A 15,357-nucleotide genomic window follows, 5' to 3' on the forward strand; every position below is an offset into this window, starting at 1 on the left:
TGCACAAAGTCTATGCACAATCTAAGTGCTATTTTGAGAGCTTTAGTGGAAGTGAGGCATAGGCATGGTACAGTTCTTAGCACAGAGATGAATTCCACTCAATCCATGACAAGTACAATTTCTGCACTACAGCAAAACTAGTTTCACTTCTACAGTTCAGAAGACTTTTCGGCATTTCATTGTGCATATACCTTATTATCTGGGGGCTGAAATATGGCCTGCCAGGTTTGTACCTGGAAACAAATATTTTCACCAGTTCTCAAACATCTATTTTCTTGATCTGTAAACTGTAAGACTTTTGTTTTTGGTCCCCCTCCTCCCCAATTCAATCCACTTTTCACTTGTTTTAGACACTGCTTTTTGTTCCGAACTCAAACATCTCTATTTGTATTTCTCAGGAAGTTCTTAGTTTATTATACATGACTCCTAATTGGTTTGCTTTTAATGCTAAAATGGATGAGAACTCATGAAAATTAACTACTGCATTTTGAAATAATACTTTTCAAGCCTTAATATTCTCACTTCTGTGAGCAGTCTATATTAATAACCATAACCCTCAAGCTATAACTATGAAATATTAACTTTAAATCACAAAAAAAAATATTTTTATCTTTCACATTTTCCTATTTTCCCCAATGTTCCTCCCTCCTTCTGCCACTGCTGTGTCAAATGCAGGAAGAAAATGACTAATTATACGGGGGAACGATGAAACTTACTATGCATTTGACTGTATTATGTAGATAAAGTACCCAAACCTTGTTTTAAACAGATGGAATCTTACATTTGTAGTAACCTTAGCTGTCACTTACTACAGTAGTAGGTAAAGTGTGACTTTTTTTTAAGTTGACTGTCACTAAAGATTGCAAAAGCATGAAATCAGCCATTATAGTCTATCAAGTTAATTTCCCCCCTCAAAACATTAACTTCTTTAACAAACAAACTAAAAATGGCTCTTTTCTCTGAAGAAAACATGAATTTAAAAATAAATTTGAAGGGGAACAAAACCGAGAAAAATTGGAGACAATTTTCATAAAGACCACCTGAAATGTACCTATAAGTCTGCTCTGTGCAAAAGTCATATGTTCATGCACAAGGAAATATAGGTACAGCTAAATATCATTTGCCTATAGAATTATGTATTTCCACCTGGTATGTGTGTGCTTGCTACAAACATGTTTTCACTCAGAATAGCCAATTTTTGAAAGTGGCCTTGCCAATTCTGGACAAGACCATAACACCACAAATGGCTTCTTGTCATCCCCCGGCATCAAAATTCAGAGCGTACAAGTCTATATCTGGCAGTGGATTAGCCAGGAGTTCGTCATAATACAGTTATCAGAATAAAAATGTTTGTACCATAAACTGTCTTTGTACAGCAGCTAAAGATATAGGAAATAGTTCAATATTTAGCTCTAATATCCCAAAGGAGATCGACAAATGCAGTTAGAATGCTCAGTAAAATGTTTTTCTATCAACAATAAACATATCACACCATTCAGCCTTGCAAGTTTTTACATGCCAGGACTTTTTTTAAACATAAGTAACATGTCCTTGATCTTTTCTTCATCAAAAGTGTGGATAAGTAGGTGTGTTTTTTGTGCTTAGAATGGTGAACTTTCATGACTATTTTGCAAGGATGTTTTTGATAAGACCTGCTCCGGATAGTACAGCCAGACATGCATCGCCAGTGGATCAAACATGTAGTAAGTGTACACAGTCTGCTTGAATAGTTACACACCTGGGTGCCTCCTATTACACCACGGTGAGTCAGCTGACCTAACACCTTTTGTGCTTCTTCAGCAATAGGAATCTGGTTTAAGTGCAGAGAAAGTATCTTCCCTTCTGAAACAGAATCTTGGCTGCTAAAATTTCGGCCGTGTTTACCAAGTATGCCTTTTATCATTTGCAGATGCATAGAGTCTGGAAGGCTTTTATTCATGGCATCACTCTGACTCTCTCTAGTGTCAGCAAGTGGCATTCCAAAGACATTGTCAGCACAGAAGTAATCAGTCACTTTCACATCTTCTCTGTTTTGAGTTATCAAATCACATTGAGCCGTGTTTTGATATTTCAGCCACTTGCTTTGTCTGTTTTGTGAAGTTGCATTAGAAAACACCGGCTGTATAAACTCCCCTTGTCTTTCTTCCAAGCACTCTACAGGCACAGAAGTTTCATACTTCTTGTCCTCAGGCCCAAAAGCACAGACAGGAAATGATGCTGACTTGTCATAAAAGTTGACTGTTGGAGAACCAAAGGATTGCTGGACTTCCTCACAGTCAATTACACCTGAATAATAAACTTCTGAGTCAGGAATCTCCTCAGTGGCAGGAACAGTGATAAGTGGCATTCTTGTTCTAAGTGTGGACGGGAGTCTTGAGAGGTTGCCATCTCCTGAACAGAAAGACTCCTCTATTCCTATAAGGCAAATATGTCTTTAGCAACCTGCTGCACCAATCCTTCAGACACCATATTAATTTTAAAGACACACAGAATAAGCAAAGTATTCCAATTTCCTCATGCATCTTGACTTTATCATGTCTGTCCTCTTAGGCAGCAAGCCCTTCATGCTGGTGTACCCTGAATCGTACCAAACTAAATGCCAGCACTTAAATAGTCATTTCAAATGTGATTCTTACATAATTTAAATTCCTATTTTCAAATAAAAATTTAGAGGAGTTGCACTTAAGAACTATATTCCCTAAAAATTGTTTTAGTACTCAAGCAGGATAGCCTCTACTACTGCAGTTACTAATAAATATTTGGAACTAATGGCTGGGTCAGCAGCATGCTTTCAAAAAACATTATAGATTGCAGCTTTAACATTTGCAAGAAATAAAACAATACCACAAAGTTACTATTGTCCCATGTGAAAAATAAGGTTCTGGAATTACAAGAATCCTTTTGCCCAAATTCAATATGAGAAGAAATAGTCCAGGTGTTAATATAGTCACTAAAAGTAGGTTCAATGGAAGAAAATTTAAAAGCCAGCAAATAAAAAAAATTACTAAGGGTGAAAGCTTGGTTTTCAGCTTTTTTTTTTTTTTTAAATGCCTTATTACAAAAGGCATTTGATTTGTTGCAGTTTCTTACTGGAGGAAATACTATTTCGGGGAAAAAACAGAGTACATCATTGCTCTAATTAACTTACCCAGGCCAGAGAGATATTTTAGATAATTGCTATTTACAACTTTACAAAAACATACATGAGACCTGAAACAAATGACAGTTGAAGGAGCTTGGCATTTGCCAGGAAGCACTCAGAACATTTCAGGATCTAGACCCAAGCATATAGTAGCAGGTTTATGCAATGGAATTTATTCTGTGTCACAGAACTTCAAAGCTCTGCAGGCAAAAGTAGCATAACCTGTAATTATAAAGAATATTTTTCTCACTGAAAAAGTATGCTGAATTTTCTTTATCACTTGATAAACATCTGGATGTGTGGGACTTCTGTTCTTGTATGTATATCCTATTTTCTTCACTCCTTGGAGTTGGGGACATAGAATCAGAATTCAACGAAGGAACCTGCTGCACTGATGAGAACACCTACATGCAAGGAAGCAATTTGTAAAGCTAAGTTAGGAAGAGAAACAAACGGGAGATAGTAAAAAAAAACAGTAATACTCAAAACATTGTTTACAACTACATGAAACACTTCCTCCAAAACTTTGAGGAAAGGCATCTAACAAAATATAACATGCATATTAGATACTACTGTTATTTCCATTATAGGAAAAGAGACCTAAAATAAACAACCTATTCACACCTTGTTGGGCTCCCAGGAAGTCCACTGTGTCAGTCCCAAATTAAAATCGGAATGAGAAGATGATGTAAAATTCAACATCGCTGCTGGGGGGGAAAAAAGAGGGAAAGACAACATTCAGACAGAATAATCATTCTGGGGGTCAGTCACTATTACTTCATATTTACTTACGAGATGCACTGGGGATTGCGTTTTCAATAAAGTCAAATTTCTTTTGAAAATTATCTTCTGTAATAAAGTTCAGATCATCTTCTGTAAGACTTCTTGAGCCTGGGGACTTCAGAAAAAACTAACTTTATAAAGCTGATAAAATATTATTCATCTTTCAAAATAATCATTTTCATTTTAAATGGGAAGAACTCATTTCCAATCAAAAACTTTCAATCAAAAGCAAAAAAATTTGCGTTAGCAATGTTGCAGTTCTGGAAATAAGACATATAAATGGCTTTCCTCCAGTTTCTTCAGTACTGTAAGGGACACTGTTCTGGAGAAAAGGATGGCACAATATTCCAGGAATCTGAGACCAGATATTTAAGTCAGGACAATATGATCCAGACAGATTTTTTTTTCTTCTCCTTGATTCAGGACTCTAAAGTACATCATATATTGTAACAGGACTGGGCAGTTACAGGTGCCACTGTCAAGAACAGATCAGAATAGAACGTTACACTCCTGATCCCCCCCAAATGAGTGAATTGTAAAAGGCCTTGGTTGCTTTCCTCCAGGAGGAATGTATTCAATTTAATACCCCATGTTACAAATGTGTGTGTTTCACTGATCGGAGACCTTGATTAGAATAAAATTAGAAATTCAGTCTTATAAACTCTTACTCATATGAACAAGGCCTCCAGCAAAGTAAAGATTTGTAGGATCAATCCTCATTATTACTCTTAAGCAAACGTTGTGAACACAAACTAACTTTTTTAGTTCTTAGTGATATTGATATATTTATGGTGGTTTTAATAAACATTTAGGAGGAGAATTAGCTATCTTCACATGATGTTTTCTTGGATTAGACTAAGGAAAGGCAACTAGAACAAACCTCATTTTACCTGTATTAGGCCAGTCACGATAGAACTGCTTGGTAAGTGGGGTGACAATAAATAATTGTCTGTTGTGAGGCTTTCGTGCTCAACAGTATCTGGGTATTGATTCCATTTTAGCTGTGAGTAGGGAGGTCTCCTCACTAACTCACTAGCCGCTGATCCTTGTACCTGGTGCCCTGGAAATTCAACTGGCTATACAACATATTGTGATATTATTAAATGAAAGCAAAAACTGTTTAGCAACAATATATTTACAGATAATCTGTTTCCGATTATAGAAAGGAAAACACAATTTGTTTGCTCTTACAATACTGTATAGGGCAAGCATTCACGCATGTCTCTGCAACTCAGCACAAACTATTTTCCACATCTTTAATTCAACAGAAAATTGTGACATTCTTCTTTCATTTAGTGAACTATGAATTTGCAATCCACAATAAACTGCATACAGAAAGTTATATTAAAATGCGAACAAATTGGGAGGCCTAAGATGAATGTTTGTTAAATATTTTCGATTGGAACTTTACCCAGCATTCTATTGAAAATGGTGAACCATTATCTTAAATTTTAAAGACATATGGCATTGTTAGCACTTGAACTCCTTAGACTGTACCTTTGGTTGGTGGACAAAGGTTTCCTGGCCTGGTACTACAGCTAGGAGAGCAGCAACAGATTTCTCTCCTTTGTTGTTCATGGAAGATTGCTGGATACAAAGCAACAAGAGCAAATTGGTCAGACAGTGCGATTGGCTATTCTGTATATAGTCACTTTTGCAAAGGAGGACCTATTCTGGCTTGAAGTCAAAATTTGTTTCATGGAAAAAGTTCTGTATTTAACATTTAACCCGGATATAGATCTCAAGAGTTTTCTGGCAGCTAATATGTCTATACACTGGAGAATACTGTAACTCAGGCCCACTGTTTGGAAGCCAGAAAACTCGTGGCCCCACTGTTGACTAACTTTAGTACACAACTTGTATGGGGAGAAACAGAAGAATGTGCTTAGAAAGATGCCTATTTCTGTCAGATGGAAGAACATGATAAATTTTAATTCTTGAGGGTTAAAACAAAGGGCTAAGAACAGTACTAGATAAAATCAACATAATGCAGGCAGGCACTGAGCAAATGTCATCACACAGTCTAACCATGAACCTCAATTCAATCAAGCATTGCAGCTCTTAGTAAAGTATGCTAGAAAGCAGTAAGAGAACTCTTAAATCGTGAAAATTAAAAAAAAGTGGGAAAATAGCAACAACAACGAAATGCCAGTAATAATACCAAGAGCTTGGGGAGTTGGGGGGAGATATCAGCATACTATAGCAATGGGAGTAGGCAGTAAGTATTTTGGAATAGGAGATACTTAATCCCAGATTCAGCTCCACTAGAGATCCTTTAACCATTTTAAGAAGATATGACACTTCTTTTCTTCAAACTGCAGTGGGACCACTGGGGGCAACCGTTACCCATCTTTTTGGGCAGGCCCTATTTCATCACACTGTAGTATCCCATTAAAGATTCTGGATATGGAATTGTTAGAAACAAAAAAATCAGTCATTGAGACCGCTTTGCCCAGGCTGGGAAGGGTCAATGCAAGAGAATGGCTGATGGATAGGAATGTAGGAAATAGGGCAGTGTATGAAGAACCTTAAAGAAATATTTATCAGAATGATTGCAGCAAGCAATGTTATGACTGCCATTATTTTCAAAATTTAATAGCATTCTATAACATTTTGCTTTTCAGCTTCCCCATTCTAATTTCCAAACCAGACTGAAAATATTCACTTGTATGCCCAATCCCATTAATCTCTTACTAAGGTGGATGGGAACTTTATCAGGGGAGTGTGGGACTGTAACTATTGTTTGTTTTACAGCACTGAAAAGGGTGCCAGGCACCTCCCACTAGATCGACAAAATAAATGTGCTGCTGTGCTTAATGCCTTACAATCTAGTTTCAGTCAAGACAGAACAAAGCAGGCCCCAGAATAGTAGGGTGTGAAAGAGGAGGATTACATGAACAAGATCCCATGGTTAGCCATCAAAGGCATGTAAGCAGAATGATGAAACAATTGTTCTTTTAAATAGTCCTTAGATCCTTTATATATCAAGAACTGGAGCTGTAAGAGCATGAGATACATGTGTGTATACATGTCATTTCAGAGCAGAACCATTTGGTACATCATATTAAAGATGATAATATAAATGCAATGACATTTTTAAAATATTGAAAATTCTGGAATTTGTGTGTAGAATATTTCACTGTTTGAGGCTGAAACAAGAAGTGTGTTCTTTCACCCTGTAGGGCCAAACTGGTAAATTAATAACAATATCCTCTCCCGCTTACCTTCTCACCCTTCAAAAAATTAAACTTCAACATTATTCTGCCATCACTGATTTATTTGGTATGTTTTTTAAGGCAATAATGATTCAAGAAGGGAATTTTTACTAATACAATCACAGCTCATCCAAACTAAGGCCCCAATCCAACACACACACACACTCGCAAATGTGTAGCTTTAAGCATGTGAGTAGCCCAGCTGACTTCAATATAAATATTTACGTGCTTGATTCTAAACACAAGCATGAGTATTCTCAGGTTTGAGCATAATATCTTACAATGGAAAAACACATAAATATGCTATGAAGAACATATCTTTTAGCCACTCTTATTTTTAAAGACAATCAACCTGTAAAGGTTTAAATGGTTCATCCACTGTAAATAAAATGTCATACTGGTTTCCTTGCAGAAGCAATGGCATCTGTGCAAATAAAAACAGTGATTATCTATTGTTTATTTAATCCTTCGATATGAGATATATTTCAGTGGTTTGTCAGGTGTCTAGTATTCATTGCAGTTAAATTGTACAAAATATAGTTAATTTTTAATAAAATTTCAAATGACATTCACATTTTGTAGACTGTAAACAGGAAAAAAATTGAAGCAGTTTAAGTTTTCCTTAGATTAACTGTGGTAGGAAGGGCAGAAGTTCTCAGTACATTTACAAGAAAACTTGGCGTTATTAGTTCCCCATTTAAAAATTAAACTCGGTAGGAACATAAGAATCACCATACTAGATGGGACAAGTGATCTATCTCGACCTGTGTCCTTCCTTTAAAAGTGGACAGATGCTCTAGAAGAAGGTGTTAAGAGAAGTTAACTTTCTAATCCTAGGCATACTGCGGTTGGCTTTTCCCTTGAAGATGTAGCACTTTTATGGTATCGAATACAACTCTGAATATTTTATATAAATGTCCTGATAAGCTCTTAACCTAAATAATATAGTACAAAATGCAAGATCATGTATTTAGGGTCTAATCATGAGCACAGTTTATATCAGAAATTCTTATCAGTTGGAAGCAACAGAGGAGAAACCTGGGTCTGTAGGTCAATCCCAAGAGGACTACAAACCACCCATGAAGCTGTGAAAAAGGCAAATGCAGTCTCAGGATGTATTAAGTGAGGCATTTCCAGCACACACACACACAGAGAAGTCTTAATGCCATTGAACAAGACACTGTTAAGACCTCATTTGAAATACTGTGTATAATTCTGCTGATCCATATTCTAGAACAGTAGTTTTCAACTTTTTCATTTGTGGATTGATAAATTTCGAATGGAGGTATAGACCCCTTTGGAAATCTTAGACATAGTCTGTGGAACCCCAGGTGTCCACGGACCACAGGTTGAAAACTACTATTCTAGAAAGATGAATTTAAGCAAACAGGTGCAAACAATAGCTCTAGGATGATCAGGAAAATGGAAGACATATGAGAGACTGGAAGAGTTTAGCTTATATAGTCTAGCAAAAAGAAGACAGAGGGGATATGATTACTCTTTATAAATACATCAGAGGAGTAAGTATCAGGGAGGTGAAGAGCTATTTAAGCTAAAGGGTAATGTTGGCAGAAGAACAAATGGATATAAACTGGCCATGAACAAATTCAGGCTGGAAATTAGAAGGTTTCTAACCATCAGATGCTTGAACTTCTGGAACAGATGCATAATAGGAATTGTGGGGGCAAACAACTTCATTAGTTGTGAGAGAGAGCTGGACAAACAGGGTTGCTTGTGACGGTACAAGACAGAGGTCAGAATCCCTGTGGCTCACTTCCGGTTTGTCTTATGTTCCTTAAAGCTCATGCTTCATGGCTTCAGCTAGCAGAAGGTGTCAGGAAAGGCTTTTTTCCCTCCTGTGTATTCTGGGAGGTGTGTGGGTTTTTTTGTTTTGGTCTCTTTCCCTAGAAGCATCAGGGGTTGCCATGACTGGAAATAGGATATTGGACAGTGAGTCTCAGGGCTCTGAAGTGGCACCAAGCATTCTCTCTCTCTCTCTGATACTTGGGCTGGCTGTTTCTTCATGTGCCCAGGGTCTAAGTGATTGCTATACATGGGTTCAGGAAGGAATCTTCCTCCAGGTCCAACTGGCAGTGACTCTGGGGTGATTTCGCCTTTCTCTGCAGTGAGTGGGGGTGGGTCACTTGCTAGGATTATTAGGGTTATCTCTCAATCATTTTCCTGCCATTGTGAGTGTCCTGGTCACTGGCAGACCTCGGTCCCTCCTATTCTCTGCTTGTGACACATAAGAGTCTAATCTTCTGTGGCTGTAATACTATGGTCTAATTTTGGTTGTTGGGTTTCGTGTGTGTGTGGTATTGGTGGCCTGATATACAGTTGGTAGGACTAGATGGTCTGGTGGTCCCTTATGGCCTTAAACCTTATGAGCAATATATTTTGGCAATGAGGATCACAGGTTAATAATGTGTTGAATTAAAAGTATGTAGGTATATTACATTATTTGTTTATATTCCATCCCGCAGCTCAACCACTGTGGTTTCTCAAAGCATCAAGTGGATTTAATGAGCAGCATGGGAGCTGATTTTATTTTGTATAGGAACATGTACATGAACTTTATTACCATCAATTCAGGAGAGTCAAAGTAGAAATAAGATGTCTGCATATCTTCTGAATAAGAGACTTCAGCTAACTGTTGCCTAGCTACAAAAGAAGGAAAAACATAAGTCTTAGTTACAATTTCAATTCAATCAGAAAAAATCTGAACGTTTATACAGTCTGATCCTGCAACCCTTACTCATGTAAGTAGTTATCCCCTTGAAGTCAATGGCACTACTCACGGAAATAAGATATTCAGGTTTGGGGCACATGTTTAAGAAAGTTGCTACCAAGTACCAAAAACTGCAGAAGGTATTTTAGCACACATACTTCTTGTACATGCTTATGTCAGTGGTGTATATAAAATAGTCTGACAATACCACTCCAAAAGAGGCTGATACACTGTCGATACACATTTAAATCTGCAAATTACTGTAAGAGGTCCACTGGAGCTGTTACTACTTCATTCCAAGCATGTCAAATTTTTTTTAAAGCCATTTCCTAGGCTATTCAATGATCATATAGGAAAAAAAAACCCAACATTACAGCTTAATACCCTATCCCTGAAGACATTGGCAACTGCTCATATAAGTAAAGTTAAGCCTATGTCTAAGTCTTTGAAGGATGAGGACCTTACTAATTAATATTTTTCTTCATGTAGTTTTGATATAAAAGCAAGTATATGAAAGTTTCACATGGGAAGAGACAAAAAAAATTGATTGACAAAAGATCCTAACATCTTTGGAACTAATCCAGTGTCAAAACACGCAGCTTCCTTTAAAAAAAAAAAAAAAAAGCCAAACCCAGTGCTTTTAATGTAACCATTTTTTGATGTGGGGGTAGGAGGGTTGGGTGGAACTCTTCAAAAGGAACTGAAAAAGGACAGCTACATTAACTGAAAACTGCCAAAGTAAATGTTTCCGCTAAGGACCGAATTTGTATTTTTCTTTTTTTGTAATACCTCCTTAGATATTTGAAAAGCTTAAAGACTACTTAAACGATATTTAGCAATATCCTTTTTAAATAACTGAAAACAAAATTTAAATTAATCGAGGCCAGCAATTACAGTTGTTGGCACTTGAGGCTTGATATTTGCTAACGTAGTTAGCATAAATTTTTTTTTGGCTGGTTATACCTTTATGTCTGCTTTTTTAAATTATTTTCAGATTGTTATACCACACTTTTCAAATTAGCATCTCTAATTCACCACTGAGTAATCATGTTATCAGGGCCCACTGCTAGAATGGGAAATCTGAAATAAAATTGCAATATACAACAGATATTGCTTTCAGGTGGCTCAAGTATACATTCTCCTACCTGGTTATACATTTTCCAGGAATTACATCTGTTCACCCAGTTGTAAGAGTTGCTTTGTTTCCTCAACTACCACTAAGTTCAGAATTGATCCCCCTTATGTGTTTTCTATTACATATGCGGGGTCTGATTTTTATCATTTTAAATCTTTGTTTAATATACAAATGACAATGGCTTGAGGAAAACACTGTTTATTTTAAATCTCAAAATGAAAGGAAGCCATCTTCAAAAAAAATCTTACTTCTGGAGATTGCTCTCCCTTCACATGTTGTGCTGCTCACTTTAAAAACATATTAGGGCTAAATACTGTCCAATTAGTTTAAATGGCAATGCACAAATAACTGCAGACAGAATTTGACCCATAATCAGATTTTCAATTTTCTTTCAATAATTTTAATGGTATACTTTGATAAAAATTGTCAAATGTCAATGCTTACAAATTACCATGTTGATAAGTTAAATCCTTACCACAGACTCAAATGTTAGTGGGCCCTGCTCTCAAATCCACTGAAGTCCATGTAAAGACTTCAATGAGCTTTAGGTCAGGCCTAGAAGCCTACTCACTGTAGCCAATCACTGTGATGTTAACTAATTATCAGTACAAAATGTTACTCTATTTGTCTTTTGCAGTTTTGTGTAACAAATCATCCATCTTCAATCCTTTTATTTTCTAGCTGTTCCCGCATTCTCTGGCTTGGGGTGGGGGAGTCGACCTCCAACTTTCAGACAATAATGAAGCATAACATTCTGCTTAGTCACTATTATGGTCATCATTTTTCCTACAGACTCTGTTAAAGGGCCCAATCCTATATCCACAGGAGTCAATGGCAAAATCCCATTGTGTTCAGTGATGCAGGACCAGATCCTACATGAAATTAACTGTAAAAAAAATTAAATTGTGAATTTTAATATTAGTGAAAAGTTATGACTAGCAGTTCTGGAAACGGAAGCATTTTATTTAACTACAGCACAGGTACAGTACAAAGTGATAGTGAAAGCTTCCCCTGCAGTATGTTTCAACATGACCTACAATGATGACTTCTAGGGTTGAAAGGCAGTTCAGTCTCCATGCCCATTCAATCCTTGTCTCCTCTGTTGAGACTAGATAAAAATAAGTTTGTTTGTTTATCTGTGCCAAGATACTCATGGAAAGTATAAGATATCATCTGTAGAACATATAAAACTCATACCAAAATTCAATTTTCTGATTGGAAATACTTTTTTTCAATAGAATTAAATCTTTACGGGAAAATAAAGCAGCCAGGTCAAACACTAATGTAGAAATCAAATATTTAAAAATGTAATGCCATAATCCAGTGACAAATGGAATTTGACCTAACCTTCCAATTCTTCAGCTTGTTCACTTTTCTCTTTAGTAGTCTCTCGTTGATACAGCAAACCATTATTTTCCTCCATCATTTGTAAGCTTTCTAATGCTGTCTTATGTTCAGTCAAAGATCGTAAAAGAATAATGCCATTTGCCAACTCAGGAAGCCCTGAGGAATTATCAATTTGAGCCAAATGTTTCAAGCAATCAGTTCCCATTCTTTCACCTTCCCTGGCTTCATGGATAGAAGACATGATGCTTGATCCATTTTCAAACTCCGTTTCACCTATTCCGGCTCCCTTTGAAGATGAATGCCCTTTTGTTAAAGGATAAGTGGCAGTTCTGGAAACCTGAGTATGTTCTTTATCTAATGTATCAAATGCAATACAATATTTACTTGTAATATACTGGCATGGGTCATTGGAATTGCAAGCCCTTAGTGGTAAGGCTAGTAAAGAACTAACTGGTTTAATGTCATCACCACTAGCACCCAAGTAATTTTCTAAAGAATTATCCTGGGAGTTTGTGCCTCCAAGATGTAGAACATCTCTTTCAGGATTTTTGTCCATGACAGAAGTTTGTAAAGTAGCAGGAATATATGAAATAATTTCAGTTTTCTCAAACTTGTTGTTCTTAGTATCACATTCATAATTACTGACTCCACTGTGCACAAAATCATCAGAGCACTTTTTATTCACTAGTAAGTCACTAACAGTACACACTGGTGAGAAATCAAAGCCTCTCTCACTGCCAGTGGTTTCAATATTTAATGTACTTGCACTCATCCCTTTTACAATGTTTTCAGCCTCTGAATGTCCCAGTTCAATCAAAGAAGGAGTTAGAGCATCTTTCACACTCTTGTCAAAACCTTCATAGGTTTCATCACAAAGTTTTAATGGCAGAGACTCTCTGATCTGATTATCATCTCTCTCTCCCAGCATTGCTGAATATTTGACAACTCTTTCCTCATTACTATGTAGCATTACTTCACAGTTCCTGTGAACCCTCCTCTCATCATTTTGTGCCATAGCTCCCTTTGTCAAGCATGCTGAACCCTGTGAAAACATATTACTTTCACATACTACTTTATCTTCTGTGTCACTAAAATCAAAACCATCCAACAGATTGAAGTTAATTTCCATGAACTGTCCAGCTTGATCACTAACATCTCCACATACAGTTAATTCCTCATTTATAGCTCCAGGACCAGCCCATGTTACGTCCCCAGAAATCTTAGACTCATCAACTACACTTCCTGAATTTATTCTTGGCAGAGGTTGACTTTGTGACTGAGCAGAAGAAACTGCTGAATCTTTAAGACTCTCAGTTACTGCATGTTCATTGGATTTGGGGAGATTTATTTCAAAGGTAGACTCATTTGTGCTTCTAGAATAAACCTCTTCTGAAGATGAGACAAATTGAATGTTACTCTCTTTATTTATGTTTGATTCAGATAATACACAAGTATTTGGTTGGTCTTCACCAGAACTTTCATTAATAGTTGACAGTTGAGTTGCCCAGTCACTTCTGCTGGATGCAGAAGCTTGAGAAGCTATTTTACAATCCCAGCTGTATTGCCTCTCATGATCTGATAGTTTCATGCAACTGTAATTTAGCTCTTTTTCAACAGGCTGCACAAAAGCTGTCTCGAACTGTGAAACCTTTGCGTTGCAAGGGTCTTGTAAATCCAAACCTAAATTACTTGTTTTGTCATGTCTCCTTTCTGTGACTTCTTCATCACAAGATAGTTCCGTTGAATTTGGCAGCATATAAACATCCCAACAATTATTAGTTATAATTTTCTCTGTTGTATACTGGTGCTGTATATTCTTGGTGCTTTCTCTGTCAGAGTTATCCATATGTCCAGATAGAGTTTCACTCTTTTGTTTAAATAAAATGCCTGTGCTTTCTGATGGCTGATATCCAGAAAAACACTCTGTGATTTCAGAAGGTTTTTGCTCTTTGCACAGTTGTGTTGGCTTGGATTTCAGAAGTGCTATAATCTGTGCTTTGCTCCTGATGTTCTGTGAGACTGCCTCACCATTGATTATCTGACAATTTGATTCCATCTGTTCAGAAATGGAGATGCTGTGGTTTCTATTGTGTATCACTTCTTTGGGAATGCAAATATAAGAAGTGGAAACCAGTGAGGAGACAGACATACCGTCTCTATCGTTACTTGCGCAAGCATCATTATTAGAGTGAGACGGTAAATTAGTTTTTGCATCCTTCTTGCAAGTAGTAGAAAATAAAGGAGAGGTGATATGCAACTGAGATGGAAAGGAAGACTGAGACCACTTAGATGAAGGGGATATTACTGCTGCATCATCTTCCATTGGCACCATTTTCTTTTCAACTTGACGTGGCCCCTGGAAGCCCTAAGAGAAAAGTTTTTAATTTTAATCTTATTCATAAATCAGCTTTTAAATTTGAAACCTAAACAGTAAAAAGCAACAGGACACCTTTTATGCTGCATGTTCTTATCAAACAATTTGACACATTCATTGAACAATCCCAAATTATGCTTCTTTTGTATTGCACCCTTAAGAGCGGCAATGCTGCTAAACATAACAAATCTATTAAACCAGGAAAAAATAACTCTTGATAATATTACAGTCCCCCCAAAGCACAAAAATGTATCAGTACATTTAATACTGAAACTCTGGCATTAAGCCACTCTGTTCCCAGGCACTGCAACATATACATTATTGTGCAAACCATGTAATGTTTTGAGCCCCTCTGAAAAAAGGTGGTAAGAGAAAAATTGATAGACGTTTAAGGAAAATGGTATGAACAGAGACTGCTGAAATATACATGCATAAAAATTCACAGAATGATATGTATCAAAACAATAGACTTGCTTACATATGCTGAGCAAGGTAGTTTTGTTCATCTGCGGCAGCACAAATTTTAATTACATATTTTCTTTCCAATACATCTTACTTATTTCATTTGTACTACCCAAATATGTACTAATGCATCCACTGGAAGTTTAATACTCTTCATTACTACTTTAATGT

The 15,357-nt window shown here is 36.7% G+C and overlaps 1 protein-coding gene across 1 annotated transcript in view; it reads right to left on the bottom strand.

Annotated features, from left to right (window-relative positions):
• ZGRF1 (zinc finger GRF-type containing 1) overlaps positions 1 to 15,357 on the bottom strand; it is a 49,073-nt gene that overhangs the window by 28,736 nt on the left and 4,980 nt on the right. The window contains 8 exon segments of the mRNA XM_075127581.1: positions 1,739 to 2,415; positions 3,393 to 3,533; positions 3,757 to 3,849; positions 3,935 to 4,040; positions 5,423 to 5,512; positions 9,722 to 9,801; positions 12,351 to 12,687; positions 12,883 to 14,715. Of these exon segments, the coding sequence (XP_074983682.1) occupies positions 1,739 to 2,415; positions 3,393 to 3,533; positions 3,757 to 3,849; positions 3,935 to 4,040; positions 5,423 to 5,512; positions 9,722 to 9,801; positions 12,351 to 12,687; positions 12,883 to 14,715 (3,357 nt within the window).

This window comes from Caretta caretta, chromosome 4 (genome assembly GCF_965140235.1).
Source record: "Caretta caretta isolate rCarCar2 chromosome 4, rCarCar1.hap1, whole genome shotgun sequence".
NCBI lineage: Eukaryota > Metazoa > Chordata > Testudines > Cheloniidae > Caretta > Caretta caretta.